We start from the raw sequence: 18,725 nt of genomic DNA, 5'->3' as shown, positions 1-18,725 counted from the left end.
AATAGACAGGAGGCTGGGAATTATAGGCCAGTTAGCCTAACATCTGTGGTTGGCAAAATGTTGGAATCGATTATTAAGGAAACAGTAACAAGACATTTGGATAAATATAGCTTAATAGGACAAAGTCAGCATGGCTTTACAAAAGGGAAGTCATGTTTGACAAATTTGTTGGAGTTCTTTGAGGACATAACATATAGGGTAGATAAAGGGGAACCAGTGGATGTGGTGTACTTGGACTTCCAAAAGGCATTTGACAAGGTACTTAAAGTAAAAAATCATGGGATTGGGGATAATATTTTGGCATGGGTGGAGGATTGGCTTTCTAACAGAAAACAGAGAGTTGGGATAAATGGTTTATTCTCAGACTGGCAGTTGGTGACTAGTGGTGTTCCGCAGGGGTCGGTGTTGGGACCCCAACTCTTTACAATCTATATTAATGATTTGGAGAAAGGGACTAAGTGCAACGTATCGAAGTTTGCTGATGACACAAAGATGGGAGGGAGTGTAATGAGTGCGGAGGACATTGAAACCCTGCAGGGGGACATAGATAGGCTGAGTGATTGGGCAGACATTTGGCAGATGAAATATAATACTGACAAGTGTGAGGTCTTGCACTTTGGCAGGAAAAATAATTCAGCAAGTTATTATCTAAATGGAGAGAAACTGGAAAGTGCTTCTGTGCAAAGGGATCTGGGGGTCCTGGTGCAGGAAACACAAAAAGTTAGTATGCAAGTGCAGCAGGTGGTCAAGAAGGCCAATGGAATGCTGGCTTTTATTGCTAGGGCGGGGGTCGGCAACCTGCGGCTCCCGAGCCATTTGTGGCTCTTTCACCTCTGTGCTGCGGCTCCCTGTGGCTTTGGGAAATAATTGGTCAGTATTTAATTAAAATGTATTTTATGTTAGTTTGTTAGCTTTTGAAATGTAATTATGGTGATCTTGTACAACCTAAGTGTAGCGACACATTTCCTGCCACATCTGAAACGGCTCACAATTAGCCAGCATTCCGGCTAAGGGAGATAGCCTACGGGGGTTTGTGAGTACGCGTCTTTTGCAGCATCTGCGTCCATGGGGGCTGGGTTGAGGGAAGCTGAAAAGCAAGGCTGTTTAGTTCGAATAAAGCTATCTTTGACTGCAGTTTACTGACACCGCTACAACGTGTTTTTATCGCTGGCTGTCCAGACGGAAGGTGCTGAAACGCTTTGTCGCGTGTCTGGAAGAAGTGAAAACTTTCCTGGGCAGCAAAGGGCTCACCTTTCCTGAGCTGGAACAGCCAGAGTGGCTGGAAAAGCTACACTTCATGGTAGACATGACAGCGCACCTGAACACGCTGAACACAGCTCTTCAGGGGAAAGGACGTACAGCCCTGCACATGTTGGAGGATGTTTTGGCATTCGAGCGCAAGTTGACAGTGCTTGCCAGAGATTTACAGAAAGGCACTTTGTCTCACTTCCCCAATTTGAGAGAGTTCAAACAAGGTCACGACATGATAATTTCGGAGTATTTACATTCTGCAATCATCGCAATGCAAACATCGTTTGGGAAACGCTTCTGTGAGTTCAGAGAGGAAAAAAACACATTATCCTTCCCGGTCACTCCCTTAAGCATCGATCCTTCCCTACTGAATACGACTGCATTGGCAGGTGTGAGTCAACCTGATCTTGAGATGGAACTGGCCGACATAGCCGACAAAGACATATGGGTGTCCAAGTTTAGACGCTTGACAGCAGACCTTGAAGATGTTGCCCGTCAGAAGGCCGTTCTTGCTCAGAAACACAAATGGAGTGATATTGAAAACCTCACAGATGACAGCTTGCGATCCTGTGTAAAGATGAAGGTGACATCATACAGCCCTGATGTGCAGACGCTGTGCGCTGAGGTCCAGGAGCAGAAATCCCATTAACCAAGTATGATAAATATTTTAATTGCCTATTATTTTACTTATATTCATATTTTTTCATTGTTCAGTGAAATAGTCCTTTCATTTTTCAGGATGACAGCTGGCTGACGTTATTTTTGGTTTGCTGCTGGCGGAAAATTTAAGTTCGGCGTTTTTCATAAATACAAGAAGGACTCAAATAGACATTGAATATTTTACTTAAAAGTAACTTTCAACCCAACGTCTTTTTTTCGGAGTTCAAAATGTTTTTGTTGCATGCAGAAATGTAATTTCGTTTTCTCTGCAGGAGTTCATCAATTTCATAAATGCAACACATTATAGTTTGTTTATACATAGCATAAAGGCAAAAAAAACGTTGTATGCAGTGTTATTTCATTTTAAATGTCAAACGGGTTTTGCGGCTCCCAGTGTTTTCTTTTCTGTGGGAAACGGGTCCAAGTGGCTCTTTCAGTGGTAAAGGTTGCTAGGGGGATGGAGTATAAGAACAGGGAGGTCTTACTGCAGTTGTACCGGGTATTGGTGAGACCACACCTGGAGTACTGCGTGCAGTTCTGGTGTCCATATTTAAGAAAGGACATACTGGCTCTCGAGGCAGTGTAGAGAAGGTTCACTAGGTTAATTCCGGGGATGGGTGGGTTGATGTATGATGAGAGGTTGAGTAGATTGGGACTCTACTCATTGGAGTTCCGAAGAATGGGGGGGGGCGATCTTATTGAAACATATAAGATTGTGAAGGGGCTTGATCAGGTGGATGCAGGGAGAATGTTCCCAATGATGGGTGAAACTAGGACTGGGGGCCATTCCAGGACTGAGATGAAGAGAAATTTCTTCACTCAGAGGGTAGTGGGGCTGTGGAATTTACTGCCCCAGGGAGCTGTGGAAGCTACTACACTCAATAAATTCAAAACTGAGATAGACATTTTCCTGGATAAAAATGGCATTAAGGGATAAGGTGAGCGAGCAGGTAAGTGGACATGAGGCTAGGTTTAGATCAGCCATGTGATCTCCTGGACCAGTTTTCGATAGCCTAGATGGGTCGGAGAGGAATTTTCCAGATTTTTTCTCCTCAATTGGCAAATTGTTTTTTTTTCCCCCCGGGTGATCACATGGGTTTGGGCCGGATGAAGAATAAAATAAAATGGGTGGCATGGTGCCCTGTTGGTTGGCACTGTTGCCTTGTGGGATTTGGTGAAAACTAGAGTTAAGATTGGATCAGCCATGATCTTGTTGTATGGCGGAGCAGGCTTGAGGGGCCAATTGGCCTACTCCTGCTCCTATCTCTTATATTCTTATGTTATCACCACTGCATCTGTCTCCTCAAAGCACGATATCTTCCACATCCCCAGTTTCATGGCATGAATTGATTTAATAGCTGCTTTCAATATTTACTTAACCCTGGATTTACACCCCAGTCTGAATCTCTTAAACCTGGACAAAAACAAAATTGACCAACTGGAGGAACTGAGTGGGTCAGGCAACATCTGTGGAGGCAAATGGAGAATCGACATTTCAGAATGAGACAGTTCAGATGAAGGATCTCAGCCCAGCATGTTGATTGTACATTTCTCTCCACAGATGCAGCCTGACCTGCTCAGTTCCTCCAATATCAGACTTCTTACTCGAGATTCCAGCATCTGCAGTCTCTTGTGCCTCTCTTTTCAGAACTTGCCCCTTTCAGTCCTGCCTCAGACTGAACCAGGTTCTTCTCCCCGGCTTCATTTCTGTTCTATTTCTTCTTTAGCCCATCACGTCTATCGGGGCACAGGCTGCCAACAGCAGCTTGCCAGATTCCTCTGCCCAGGGCCATGATTTGATCAGCCCTGTGACTTTCCCTTTCTCCACACGACTTCAATCGTCTTCTAGGGGAAGGTCCTTCCGATCCCAGGGATGAGGCCTTTGGAGATTTTGTTGATGTTTCTGTCTCACCGGGCTTTTGCAGGATGGGGTTGCTAGCCCCGTGCCCAACCCTCCTCGTTTCGCAGCCGGGCTTAGGCAGTCTATGGCCGAGTTTTCGTTTCTGTTAGGACCAGTTTAATATGTTTCCGATCCCACCCTGATATGGAAATGGCCACAATTATTTCCCACTGAACATACGCAGCGACATGATGTTCATTCCCCGAGACTGCAGCGCGTGTAGTGGACAATCGCGGTACTGCAGGGGATCAGCAGCTCCCCGACAGTGAAAGCATTCTGAATCAGGAAGTGCTGGGAGTTAACATGGCTTCGAAAAGAAAGGCCGAGCGTTGGACCGAGGAGGTAATTTGTCCCATCTGCCTGGATTTCTTCACCGATCCGGTTATACTGGAGTGTGGGCACAACTTCTGCCGCTCTTGTATCACACTGTTTTGGGAAAGGGAGGAGAGAAACTCGTGCCCGGAATGTAGAGAAGTGTTTGCTGACCGCACCCTCAGGGTCAATCGGGCCTTAGCAAATCTGGCTGAACAAGCTCGAAATATAAACCTGAATCGGAAAGGGAAGAAAAATAAACGTCACTGCGAGGAACATGAGGAAGAACTGAAGCTGTATTGTGAAACGGACAAGGCATTGATCTGTATGATCTGCAGAGATGCGCCGGAACACAGAGAGCACCGCTTCATGCTGATTAAAGAAGCTGTTACACTCTACAAGGTAAAACTTAATCGAATTTGAATACTTACCCATCGTCCATTGTCCACGACACGAGCCTCCATAAACAACACATCATTCCACCACCTTTCCCATCTCCAATGGGATTCTGCCACGAAGCACACCTTTTCCTCCAAAAGCCCACTCCCACCCTCCACTCCGACAACTCTCCGCTCCTTGTGGGGATCGCTTTCCATGTAATTCCTCCACTCGCTCCTCCCCACTGACCTCCCTCCTGACACTGATACCTGCAAATGGGACAAGTGCTACACCTGACTCCTGCACCTCCTCCCTCGTCAGCATTCAGGTCCCCAAACAGCCCCAATTCCTCCCGTTTTCTCCGTGGTCCTTTGTCCTCTCGCATTAGATTCCTTCTTCTCCAGCTCTTTGTCACTGCCACCTGTCCCCTCTCAGCTTCTCACTTCATCACCCTCCCCCACGTTCCCCTCACGTTGTCTCACCCGTCACCTGTCAGCTGGTTCTCATCCCCAAAATTTTTATTCTGGTTTCTGTCCCATTCCTTCCCAGTCCCAATGATCGGGCTCATCCCGGAACACCGACTGTTTCTTGCCCTGCGTAGATGCTGCTGACTCACTGCGTTCCCCAGCATGTTGTGTCCGATAATCGGGTTTAATCACTTGTTTCCCTTGGTTTTTTTTTCCAATTTGCTTCGCTGTCTGACTTCCAGGATCAGCTAAAATCTTCCTTAGGCTCTCTCACAAAAAAGAAATCAGACTTCCAGGAAAAGGAGCAACAACAGAAAGAGAAGATTTCCGGAGTTCGGGTGAGGATTCCTGAGTGGAATTTCTGATATTACTGTTTAGTTTTGCTCCCTTTAATGCAGAATAGCAGAGTATCGGAGATCCAGTGACCTGGGTCTGATCCTGACCTCTGGTGTTGTCCGTGTGGAGTTTGCGTGCTCTTCCTGTGACCACAACAGTTTCAGACACAACCCAAGGGCATGCCAGATGAATGGTTAATTACAACTGACCCTGTGAAGGTGGGGGAGTGTGCATGTGAATCAGGTGGGAGTTAATGGGTCAAAGAGGGATAATAGTTTTCAAGAAAACGTGAAGGAATGGGGTTGATAGAAATGTCTCAGAACTAGCATGGACTTTAATGGACTGAATGGTCACATTAATGTTATGAAGAAATACAACACAGCAATACAGTAAATTAATTTTCACCTTTCATTCAACAGGAACAGTCACACAGCCTTCAGTCCCACATCACATCCCAGTTTGCTGAACTGCACCAGATTATCACTGAGAAAGAGCAGAGCTTTCTCAGGGATCTCAGGGAAGAAGAGGAGAGGATTCTTAATCCAATGGAGAAAAATCTTCTGGAGATTCAAGAGCATATAAGGACTATTCAGGAAGAAATCTCAAAATTAAAGGAACAGATGGATCAAAAAGACAGTGTGATATTTCTCAAGGTGAGGGAATGTGTTTAAATCTGTTTCTGTCGAAGGGCACTAAATGAACAGTGGTATATTTGAAATAAACACAGCACAGCGGCCAATTCTAGCAAATCAATTGCCGCTGCTGGCGAACTCGCACAGATTGTTACACTTGTATGACGCGACCTCCAGTCACTCCAAAAATTATTTTCAAAAATGTCAAAGATATGTATTTGATCCTTTATCAGCAAGATACAACCTTGAAGTAAAGGAAATTCAGCAAAATTAATTGCAATTAAGCAGCAATGAAGCGGACAACAAATGAAATGACATCTGTCTGTCCCCAGCTCAATACTGCCCAAAACAAAGCATGATTACGTAACTTATTCCCTTTGCTTTTACCACGCTCCCACTCACGTGACTAGTTACGTAATAAACATGCAACACAGAATACAATGCAGACAGAAAACAGATGCATTGCTCCTACACACAACATTTACAAATGGCAGTAAACTGTTTTCACCAGACAATTGATGCAACTCTATAAAGCTTTTTGTTCCAGAACTGGATTTCCACAACTTCTGTACATCCTAGGACAGAATGCAATTGTTGCCGAATGGTCTACTCCTGCACCTATTGTCTATTTTCTGAAATGACTTACTCAGAACACAGGGCTGCTGGTTCTGTCCTTAACTACCACATTCTCATTAACACTTCCATTAACACCCAGTTCCAGTCACAGGCTGTGAGAGTGTCTGGTGAGGGACTCTCTGTCAATCACTGAGAGCAAAGAACGTGACCCACACATCAAAATTACTGTCCCTATACAGGTTCCATCAGATTAGGGAAGCTTTCACTGTTTCTTTTTTTCCAGTTAAGTTTCACACAGAATCATATCCCATTTTCCATCATAACCAGGCCATTCAGTCCATCATCTTCTATCAATTACACTACTTCACAACCCTCCTCCCACCTACTCACCACACCCGGCAACAGTGTCCGAACTCCATCGTGTGCTTATCCAGCATCCCCATTATATTGAAGCTCTGCTGTTCCATTTCAAACACTCGTGTGGCAGTGAGTTCCACATCATCTACACTAAATTTCTTATGGGATTTATTAAAATCCAACTGGAATTTCATCTCCCCATAAATAGAGACACTTTCTCCACATTCACACAATCAAATCCATCACTGATCTTAAATTCTCCCATCTTATTACCCTGATTTTGTATCCAGATGAAAATGCACAACTTGTCTTTCCTGTAAGTTTGACCTAACTTTCAGAAACTTTCATTGTAACTTACCCAACACACACAAAGTGCTGGTGGAATGCAGCAGGCCAGGCAGCATTTATAGGGAGAAGCACCGTTGACGTTTCGGGCCAAGACCCTTTGTCAGGACTAACTGAAAGAAAAGGTAGTAAGAGATTTGAAAGTAGGAGGGGGAGGGGGAGGGGAAATCCAAAATGATAGGAGAAGACAGCAGGGGGTGTGGTGAAGCTAAGAGTTGGAAAGGTGATTGGTAAAAGGGATACAGAGCTGGAGAAGGGAAAAGATCATGGGATGGGAGGCCTAGGGAGAAAGGGGGAGGGGAGCACCAGAGAGAAATGGAGAACAGAGTGATAGGTAGAGAGAGAAAAAAGCAAAAATAAGGAGAGCGGGAAAATAAATGTCAGGGATGGGGTAAGAAGGGGAGGAGGGGCATTAACGGAAGTTAGAGAAATCATTGTTCATGCCATCAGGTTGGAGGCTACTCAGACGGTATATAAGGTGTTGTTCCTCCAACTTGAGTGTGGCTTCATCTTGACAGTAGAGGAGGCCATGGATAGACATAACAGAATGGGAATGGGATGTGGAATTAAAATGTGTGGCCACTGGGAGATCCTGCTTTCTCTGGCAGATAGCGTAGGTTTTCAGCGAAACTGTCTCCCAGTCTGCGTTGGGTCTCACCAATATATAAAAGGCCACACTGGGAGCACCGGACACAGTCTACCACACCAGCCGACTCACAGGTGAAGTGTCGCCTCGTCTGGAAGGACTGTCTGGGGCCCTGAATGCTGGTGAGGGAGGAAGTGAAAGGGCAGGTGTAGCACTTGTTCCGCTTGCAATGATAAGTGCCAGGAGGGAGATCAGTGGGAAGGGATGGGGGGGGACGAATGGATAAGGGAGTCACGTAGGGAGCGATCCCTGTGGAAAGTAGAAAGAGTGGGGGGGGGGGGGGGAAGATGTGCTTGGTAGTGGGATCCCGTTGGAGGTGGCGGAAGTTACGGAGGATTATATGTTGGACCTGGAGGCTTGTGGGGTGGTAGGTGAGGACAAGGGGAACCCTATCCTGAGTGGGGTGGCGGGCGGATGGGATGAGGGCAGATGTGCGGGAAATGGGAGAAATGCGTTTGAGAGCAGAGTTGATGGTGGAGGAAGGGAAGCCCCTTTGTTTAAAAAAGGAAGACATCTCCTTCGTACTGGAATGAAAAGTCTCATCCTGAGAGCAGATGCAGCGGAGACAGAGGAATTACGAGAAGGGGATATGCAATTTTGCAAGAGACAGGGTGGGAGTAAACACGAGTGAATCTGCAGAAGCTGGAAATAAATAAAAACACAAAATGCTGGCAGAACTCAACAGGCCAGACAGCATCTATGGGTTTTGGGGAAGAAATGTCGTCACTACCTCCTTCCATAGATGCTGTCTGGCCTGCTGAGTTCTGCCAGCATTTTGTGTTTTTAGGCTTACAGTAGATATCAGTAGATAAGCTGTCCCCGGAGATGGAGACGGAAAGATCAAGAAAGGGGAGGGAGGTGTCGGAAATGGACCAGGTAAATTTGAGGGCAGGGTGAAAGTTGAAGGCAAAGTTAATGAAGTTGACGAGCTCAGCATGCGTGCAGGAGGCAGCGCCAATGCAGTTGTTGATGTAGTGAAGGAAAAGGGGGACTGTTCCACAAAGCCAACAAAAAGCCTCCGGGTCCAACATATAATTCTCCATAACTTCTGCCACCTCCAGTGGGATCCCACTACCAAGCACATCTCCCCCCCCCCCCCACCCTCTTTCTGTTCTTCGCAGGGATCGCTCCCTACGCGACTCCCTTGTCCATTCATCCCCCCCCCCCCAAACCCTTCCCACCAATCTCCCTCCTGGCACTTATCCTTGCAAGCGGAACAAGTGCTACACCTGCCCTTACACTTCCTCCCTCACCACCATTCAGGGCCCCAGACAGTCCTTCCAGGTGAGGGGACACTTCACCTGTGACTCGGCTGGTGTGGTATACTGCGTCTGGTGCTCCCGGTATGGCCTTCTATATATTGGTGAAACCTGACGCAGACTGGGAGAACATTTCGCTGAACACCTATGGTCCGTCTGCCAGAGAAAGCAGGATCTGCCAGAGAAAGCAGGATCTCCCAGTGGCCGCACATTTTAATTCCACGTCCCATTCCCATTCTGACATGTCTATCCATGGCCTCTACTGTTAAGATGAAGCCACACTCAGGTTGGAGGAGCAACACCTTATATTCCGTCTGGGTAGCCTCCAACCTGATGGCATGAACATGATTTCTCCAACTTCCTTTAATGCCCCCATCCCCTTCTTACCCCATCCCTGACATTTATTTTCCCGCCCTTTTTTTTTGCTTTTTTTCTCTCTCTACCTATCACTCTGCCTGTTCTCCATCTCTTTCTGGTACTCCCCTCCCCCTTTCTCTCTCCCTAGGCCTCCTGTTCCATCATCCTTTCCCTTTTCCAGCTCTGTATCCCTTTTGCCAATCACCTTTCCAGCTCTTAGCTTCATCCCACTCCCTCTGGTCTTCTCCTATCATTTTGGATTTCTCTCTCCCACTCCTACTTTCAAATCTCTTACTATCTTTTAGTTCAGTTAGTCCTGACGAAGGGTCTCGGCCCAAAACGTCAACAGTGCTTCTTTCAATGGATGCTGCCAGGCCTGCTGAGTTCCACCTGCATTTTGTTTTGTGTTGCTTGAATTTCCACCATCTGCGGATTTCCTCGTTTTTGCATTTGTAATTGACCCTGTGGTTCTTGTGTGTGAGTCTGAGTCTGAGTCTGAGTCTGAGTCTGAGTCTGAGTCTGAGTCTGAGTCTGAGTCTGAGTCTGAGTCTGAGTCTGAGTCTGAGTCTGAGTCTGAGTCTGAGTGAGTGTGTGTGTCTGTCTCACTGCAGGAATGTGAATTTTCAGTAACTTGTAATGATTTGGATGAAGTTCAGGATGTGGACAATAATTCCAAGTCCAATCTGATTTGTGTTTTATATATTTCAGGAGGAAGCTCGTCGGAGGAGGAGGTAGGTCATGCTCTTCACTGAAACCTGGAATGAATTTGTAAAATAGTTGACAATTGCAGTTTATAACAGCAGTTTAATATTTACAGGATTAATGACGATGTCCAGGAATTGACAATGACAGATGAGGCTCTACCATTTAAAAATTTCGATCACCCCTATTTGTTGAACACAGTGCTGAAAGAAATACTCACTGCCAATAATCGAGGTAAAACGTACAAAGATTCAATTCATTTCTCCCTGTTCATGAGACTCAATTTTGTTCCAATTTGATGCAAAGATTGGCTGTAGTCACGGGCTGAAGGGGAACTGATGTTTATTCCACATCAAACCCACCGACTGGGAGGCATCACTGTCGGCTGGAGATGTCAGACCCCTGAACACACCAGCACAGGGCCACAATACAACCAATACACGGGACTGTTAGATGAACCACTGTGTCCCAATCCCAGGCCACTGCACTAACACGCCGAGACATGAGTTTGAATCCTACCACAGGAACGGGGAAATTAATCCTAATTTTATGATATCGTAGGGAATAAAAGTGGGTATCAGTGTGGTGACCGGGATTGTCAGAAAAATACACAAGTCCTTCTTGTGCCAATGAGTGCAGACTCTGATTGATGTAGGTATTCTCCCTTCTCAATCAGCAATGTCACTGTTGTTAGAGGCAGAAGAGGGGAGTGGTAGTGATAGGGGTCTCAATCATCAGGGGAGCAGACAGGAGAATCTGTGGACGTAAACGGAACACCCTAATGGTATGTTGCCTCCTAGGTGCCAGGGTCAGGGATGTCTCAGATCATGTCTGCATCATTTTAGACAGGGAGAGAAAAGAGCCTGATATCTTGGTACATTTTGGAACCAATTACATTGGAAGTAAAAGCAAAGAAGTACTGAAAGTTAAATTCGGAGAGCTTGGTAAAAATCTTAGAGTAGTACCTCCAGGACTGCAATTTCTGCATTGCCACTGTGCGACATGCTGGTGAGGGAAGAAACAGGACAATTTGGTAGATCATAATTTGGAGTGATTATAACATGATAAGTTTTTATTAGTGATCATAACATGATAAGTTTTTATCTACAATTTGAGAGGGATAAGGGCAGATCAGAGGTGTTAGTGTTGCAATTAAATAAAGGAGACTACGGAGCCATGAGGGAAGAGCTGGCCAAAGTTAAATGGGCGGATGCCCTGGCAGGAAAGACAGTGGATCAGCAGTGGCAGATATTCTTGGGGATAATACAAAAGATGCAAAAGCAGTTCATTCCAATGAGAAGGAAGGATTCAAAGAGGGGGAAGGGGCCACAGTGGTTGGCAAAGGAAGTCAGAGATTGTATAGCATTAAAGAAAAAGAAGTATGACAGGGCTAAGATGAGTGGGAATACAGATGATTGGGAAAGTTTTAAGGAACAGCAGATCTTAACTAAAAAAGCAATACGGAGAGAAAAAAATCAGGTATGAGCTCAGTCTAGCCAGGAATATAAAAGGGGATAGCAAAAGCTTTTTTAGCTATGTGAAGAGAAAGAAGATAGTTAAGAACAATGTTGGCCCCTTGAAGAATGAATTGGGAGAAATTGTTATGGGAAACAGGGAAATGGCAACAGAATTTAATGCATACTTTAGATCTGTCTTCACCAGGGAGGACACAAGCAATCTCCCAGATGTATGGATGGGCCAGGGTCATAAGATATCAGAGGAATTGAGACAGATTGACATTAGGAAAGAAACTGTGATGAGTAGACTGGTAGGACTGAAGGCTAATAAATCCCCGGGTCCAGATGGTCTGCATCCGAGGGTTCTAAAAGAGGTGGCTCAGGAAATTGCGGATGCATTGGTAATCATTTTCCAATGTTCCTTAGATTCAGGATCAGTTCCTGAAGTTTGGAGAGTGGCTAATGTTATCCCACTTTTCAAGAAGGGAGGGAAGGAGAAAATGGAGAACTAACGTCAGTCGTGGGGAAGGTGCTTGAGTCCATTATTAAGGACGAAATAGTGGCACATCTTGATGGCAGAAATAGGATTAGGCCGAGCCAGCATGGATTTACCAAGGGCAAATCATGCTTGACTAATCTGTTGGAGTTTTTTGAGGGTGTAACAAGGATGTTAGACGAGGGTAACCCAGTGGATGTAGTGCACCTAGATTTTCAGAAGGCATTTGATAAGGTGCCACATAGGAGATTGGTGAGTAAAATCAGAGCTCATGGCATTGGGGGCAGGCTTTCAACATGGATAGAAAACTGGTTGGCAGATAGAAAGCAAAGGGTAGCAGTGAATGGGTGTTTCTCAGACTGGCTGGAGGTGACTAGTGGGGTACCACAGGCCTCTGTATTGGGACCACAGCTCTTTACGATTTATGTCAACGATTTAGATGAGGGCATTGAAAACTATTATCAGCAAGTTTGCTGACAATACTAAACTGGGTGGCAGTGTGACATGCGAAGAGGACGTTAGGAGAATACAGGGAGACTTGGATAGGCTGGGTGAGTGGGCAGATACTTGGCAGATGTCATTCAATGTGAATAAATGTGAAGTTATCCACTTTGGAAGCAGGAACAAGAGGGCAGAGTATTGTCTGAACGGTGTAGAGTTAGGTAAGGGAGAAATGCAAAGAGACCTAGGAGTCCTAGTTCACCAGTCAATGAAGGTGAATGAGCAAAGTGCAACAGGCAGTGAAGAGGGCAAATGGAATGTTGGCCTTTGTTACAAGGGGAATTGAGTACAAGAGCAAGGATGTCCTTTTGCATTTGTACAAGGCCTTGGTGAGACCACACCTGGAATATTGTGTACAGTTTTGGTCTCCATGTTTAAGGAAGGACATTCTGGCAATTGAGGAAGTGCAGCATAGATTCACTAGGTTGATTCCTGGGATGGCAGGGCTGTCTTACGCAGAGAGATTGGGCTTGTACACGCTGGAATTGAGGAGATTGAGAGGGGATCTGATTGAAACGTTTCAGGTAATTAAAGGATTTGATAGGATTGAGGCAGGAAATATGTTCCAGATGTTGGGAGAGTCCAGTACCAGAGGGCATGGATTGAGAAGAAGAGGTCAGTTATTTAAAACAGAGTTGAGGAAAAACTTCTTCTCCCAGAGAGTTGTGGAAGTGTGGAATGCACTGCCTCGGAAGACGGTGGAGGCCAATTCTCTGGATGCTTTCAAGAAGGAGCTGGATAGATATCTGATGGATAGGGGAATCAAGGGATATGGTGACAAGGCAGGGACTGGGTATTGACAGTGAATGATCAGCCATGATCTCAGAATGGCGGTGCAGACTCGAGGGGCCGAATGGTCTACTTCTGCACCTATTGTCTATTATCAAAGATGGCTGAGAGGATGGTGCAGGGGACAGGACTTCAGGTATTTAGATCATTGGGATCTCTTCTGATGGAGGTATGACCTACTCAAAAGGGGTGTGTTGTACCTGGACCTGAGAGAGAGAACAATATTCTCACAGAGAGGATTGATAGAGCTGTTGGGGAGGGTTTAAACTAATTTGGTGGTGGGGGGGGGGGGTTGGGAACTGGAGAGAAGGGATAGGACTGATGGTAAAAATGCAAAGACTGTCAAATGAGGCGGACAGATAAGAGGACAAAACTAGCCAGCAGGGTGAGTATCGGTGCATTAGGATGCAGAATAAAATTGGTTGCAAATACAGTACACAAAGTATTAAATCTCAATGCATGGAGTATGAGAAATAAAGTGGATGATCTTGATGCTAGATTACAGATTGTCAGTTATGATGATGTGGCCATCTCTGAATCATGGCTGAAGGATGGTTTTAGTTGGGAGCTGAATGTCCGAGGTTACACAATGTATCACTAATATAGGAAGGTAGGCAGATGGGGTGCCGTGGCTCTGCTGGTAAATCAGTGGAAAGATATGATGTAGGATTGGAAGATGTTGAATCCTTGTGGGTTGAGGTAAGGAAATGCAAATATAAAAATGACACTGATGGCAGTCATATACAGGTCTCCCAACAGTAGCTGGAAAGTTAGCCACTGATTACAACCGGAAATAGAAAAGGCCATTGTAAAGTTATGATGGTTATGGGGAATTTCAACATGCGCTCAATTGGGGAAAGTCAGGTTGGTAATGAGTCTCAAGAGAGTGAATTTGTTGAATGCGATGTGATGGCAGTTTGTCGTTGAGCCCATTAAGGGATCAGCTCTACTAGATTGGGTGTTATGTATTGAACCGGAGGTTATTAGGGAACTTAACGTTAAAGAACCCTTTGGAGATAGTGCTCATACCATGACTGAGTTCAACTTGAAATTTGATAAGAAGAAATTAAAGTCTGACATTGTAGCATTGGTCTGAGAGAGGAGTTGGCCAAAGGAAATTTGAAGATGATGCTGGCAGGGATGACAGCAGAGCAGAAATTGTGACCTTTCCTGGGCAAATGAGGAAAGTGAAGGATAGATGTATTCCAAAAATAAATACTCAAATGGAAAAATAATAAAGCCGTGGCTGACAAGGGAAGACAGGCTAACTTAAAAGCAAAAGAGAGCGCAAACAACAAAGCAAAAATTAGCAGGAAGGCAGAGGATTGGGAAGCTTTTACATACCTACATAGCAAATAAATGAATGATTTGGAGGGGGAAAATAAAATATGAAATTGACTTACTTTATTGCTTATATCCTTCATATACATGAGTAAAAATCTTTACGTTACGTCTTCATCTAAATGTGCAGTTTACAGTAATTTATGATAAATAATATGTATAACATGCTAGTCAATATAACAGAAATACAGTTGTCTCAGCACGAGTTAAGCAGTCTGATGGCCTGGTTGAAGAAGCTGTCCCCAGAACCTGTTGGTCCTGACTTTTATCCTGTGGTACTGTTTCCCGGATGGTAGCAACTGGTACAGTTTGTGGTTGGGGTGACTCGTCTCTCCAATAATCCTTCGGGCCCTTTTTGCACACCTGTCCTTGTAAAACAAGCTAGCGAACAATATCAAATTGTTTTTCAGGTATTGTAAAAATATAAAATAGAGATGAGAGTGGATATATGACCGCTAGAAAATGACGTTGGATGTATAATAGTAGGGAATAACAAGATGGCAGATGAACTAAATGAGTATTATTCATCAGTCTTCACTGTGGAAGACACTACCACTGTGCCAGATGTTGAAGGGTGCGAGGGAAGAGAAGTGAGTACAGTTACAATTACAAGGGAGAAGGTGCTTAAAAAGCTGAAAGACCTGAAGGTACACAAATCACCCGGACCAGATGAACTGCACCCTAATGTTCTGCAAGAGGTAGCAGTAGACATTGTGGAGGTGTTAGTGATGATCTTTCAAAGATCACTGGACCTTGGCATGGTGCCAGAGAAATGGATAATTGCAAATGTCATTCTACTCTTTTAGTAATGAGAAAGGCAGCAGAAAAAAATTGTAGACCAGTTAGCCTCACCTCTGTGGTTGGGAAGAAGTCAGTGTCAATTGTTAAGTATGAGGTTGTGGAATACTTGGTGACACTGGACAAGATAGGACAAGTCAGCATGGCTTCCTTAAGGGAATATCTTGCCTGCAAAACCTGTTGGAATTCTTTGAGGAGATTTCAAGTAGAGTAGATAGAGGATACAGTGGATGTTGTATATTTGGACTTTCAGAAGGTCTTTGACAAGGTGTCACACATGAAGCTGTTTACCAAGTTAAGAGCTTATGTTATTACAAAAAAGTTATTGGCATAGTTAGAACAGTGACTGATTGATAGGAAACAGTGAAAGGGAGTAAAGGGATCCCTTTCTGGTTGGCTGCCAGTGACTAGTGGTGTTTTTTAGGAGCTGGGGTTGGGGCAGAGTCTTTTTATGCTGTATATCAAGAATTAGCTGATAGAATAGATGGCTTTGTTGCCAAATTTGCAGATGATACAAAGATTGGTGGAAAGATTGGTAGTGCTGAGGAAACAGATAGGCTGCACAAGGACTTGGATGAGGAGAATGGGCAAGAAATTGGCAAATAAAATACAATGCTGGAAAATTTAGGGTCATGCACTTTGGTAGTAGAAATAGTGTGCAGATTATAAGATGTGTTGGCATTGGAGAGTCTCCCTGCAATCCTGGGGCCGCGCTATCCGAGTCTCCCCGCAGTTCCTGGGGACTCTTTAATTCTGTACTTTTCCCCCCAGTCTCTGTCACCCTGGATGTGGAAACGGCGCACCCGTGTCTCGAGATGTCTGAGGATCGGAAGAGTGTGAGATGGACTGGGACCCGGAGGGATCTCCCTGACACCAGGAAGAGATTCACAAACCGGGCTTGTGTGCTGGGATCGGAGGGATTCACATCGGGGAGACATTACTGGGAGGTGGAGGTGGCCGGGAATCAGCACTGGTGTCTGGGAGTCGCTGCAGAGTCTGTGGACAGGAAGGAAGGGGACAGACTGAGTCCAGAGATGGGATTCTGGATCATCGAGCGGTCTTATGATGTGATCCAGCGGGTTTGTGATGTGATGGGGGTTCCCACCACCCCTGAGTCCCATCTCCCTGCTGGTCCTATCCCCGGGAGGGTGGGAGTTTATCTCAGTTACCAGTCCGGGACAGTTTCATTTTACAATGCGGAGACTAAGTCCCATCTCCACACCTTCACTGGGAATAAATTCACGGGGAAACTTTATCCTTTCTTCGCGCCTTGGGATGAAAACCAGTGGCTGAGAATCTGCTCCAGTTCTGCTCTGGGTCTGTAAATGGGTCGGGTCCTGGGACCATTGTCAGGAATAAAGTCCTTGTAAATATAAATGTGTTTAGAGTGAAATAAACTCAAAATGAGAATTATCAATCCATTAATTTTAACTCGTTCACTGTGGCCGACAACAGAGTAGAAAATGCGGATTCATAAGCAGCTGTGGGTGGCGGGTCCCGAGCTCCCCCGGGTCCTGAAGTTCACTCGCACTGAAACAGGTGAAGTGGGACAAGTGCTGACTGGAAAAAGCAGTGAAGATTGCTTTTTTATTAAAAAGCAAATTAAATCCACCTGCCATTTCTTTGTTCCTCATTACTACTTCACCAGCATCATTTTCCAGTGATCCAGTATCAACTCTCATCTCCCTTTCATTCTTCATGTAACTGAAAACTAAACTTTTAGTATCCTGATTTATATTATTTGCTAGTTTGCCCTCATATTTCATTTTTACCATCCTTATGGCTTTTTTCGTTGCCTTTTGTTGGATTTTAAGAGCATCCCAATAATCCAACATCCCACTCACCTTTGCTACCTTATATGCCATTTCCTTAGGCTTTACACAGTCTTTAACTTATAACCATATAACAATTACAGCACAGAAACAGGCCATCTCGGCCCTTCTAGTCCGTGCCAAACGCTTACTCTCACCTAGTCCCACTGACCCACACTCATCCCATAACCATAACACTCCATTCCTTTCCTGTCCATATACCTATCCAATTTTGCTTTAAATGACAATACCGAACCTGCCTGTACCACTTCTACTAGAAGCTCATTCCACACAGCTACCACTCTGATTAAAGAAATTCCCCCTCATGTTACCCTTAAAGTTTTGCCCCCTAACTCAACTCATGTCCTCTTGTTTGAATCTCCCCGACTCTTAATGGAAAAAGCCTATCCACGTCAACTATCTAACCCCCTCATAATTTTAAATACATCTATCAAGTCCCCCCTCAACCTTCTACGCTCCAAAGAATAAAGACCTAACGTTCAATCTTTCCCTGTAACTTAGTTGCTGGAACCCAGGTAACATTCTAGTAAATCTCCTCTGTACTCTCACTATTTTGTTGATATCTTTCCTATAATTTGGTGACCAGAACTGTACACAACACTCCAAACTTGGCCTTACCAATGCCTTGTACAATTTTAACATTACATCCCAACTCCTATACTCAGTGCTCTGATTTATAAAGGCCAGCATACCAAAAGCTTTCTGCACCACCCTATCCACATGAGATTCCACCTTCAGGGAACTATGCACCATTGTTCCTAGGTCACTCTGTTTTACTGCATTCTTCAATGCCCTACCATTTACCATGTATGTCCTATTTGGATTATTCCTACCAAAATGTAGCACCTCACACTTAACAGCATTAAACTCCATCTGCCATCTTTCAGCCCACTCTTCTAACTGACCTAAATCTCTCTGCAAACTTTGAAAACCTACTTTTCAACTTCCCTTGTCAGCCACAGATGCCTACCCCTGCTATTTGAGAATTTCTGTGGGACATGTCTATCCTGCACCTTGTAAACTATTCCCAGATATTTCAGTGACCTCTGTTCAGCCATCAGCCCCGCAGTATCCGGGTCAAGTTCCTCTCTCATGCCTCTGTAATTCCTTTTATTCCATTGATAGGCTGATACATGTGACTTAGGCCTCTCCCTCTCAAAATGCAGTATGAACTCAATTATATTATGATTACCCTTCTAAGGGTTCCTTTACTTTAAGCTCCCAAATAAGATCAGGTTTATTACACAACACCCAGTCCAAGATGGCCTTTCCCACAAGTAGGCCCAAACACAAGCTGCTTTAAAAAACCATCTTGTAGGCATTCAACAAATGC

At 44.8% G+C, this 18,725-nt stretch overlaps 1 protein-coding gene across 1 annotated transcript; it reads left to right on the top strand.

Annotated features, from left to right (window-relative positions):
• The first annotated feature begins 2,154 nt into the window (after positions 1-2,154).
• Positions 2,155-17,171, top strand: LOC132395806 (zinc-binding protein A33-like). The gene is made up of 6 exons (XM_059972871.1): positions 2,155-4,525; positions 5,211-5,306; positions 5,724-5,957; positions 10,185-10,207; positions 10,294-10,412; positions 16,332-17,171. Exons 1-6 carry the CDS (start codon positions 4,115-4,117, stop codon positions 16,883-16,885), a joined length of 1,437 nt encoding a protein of 478 aa, XP_059828854.1. The 5' UTR covers positions 2,155-4,114; the 3' UTR covers positions 16,886-17,171.
• The last annotated feature ends 1,554 nt before the right edge of the window (positions 17,172-18,725 follow it).

This window comes from Hypanus sabinus, chromosome 6 (genome assembly GCF_030144855.1).
Source record: "Hypanus sabinus isolate sHypSab1 chromosome 6, sHypSab1.hap1, whole genome shotgun sequence".
In the NCBI taxonomy this organism is placed as follows: Eukaryota; Metazoa; Chordata; class Chondrichthyes; order Myliobatiformes; family Dasyatidae; genus Hypanus; species Hypanus sabinus.
Note: the sequence above shows the minus strand (reverse complement) of the source record. Positions and strands in the feature narration are given on the sequence as shown.

What these genes read in the sequence shown, in the direction of transcription:
- LOC132395806 (XM_059972871.1), top strand. Translation starts at nt 4,115, where the DNA reads ATGGCTTCGAAAAGAAAGGCCGAGCGTTGGACCGAGGAGGTAATTTGT. An exon ending in AAGCTGTTACACTCTACAAG is followed by an intron (nt 4,526 to 5,210) that starts GTAAAACTTAAT and finishes TCTGACTTCCAG; the next exon opens with GATCAGCTAAAATCTTCCTT. An exon ending in AGAAGATTTCCGGAGTTCGG is followed by an intron (nt 5,307 to 5,723) that starts GTGAGGATTCCT and finishes TTCATTCAACAG; the next exon opens with GAACAGTCACACAGCCTTCA.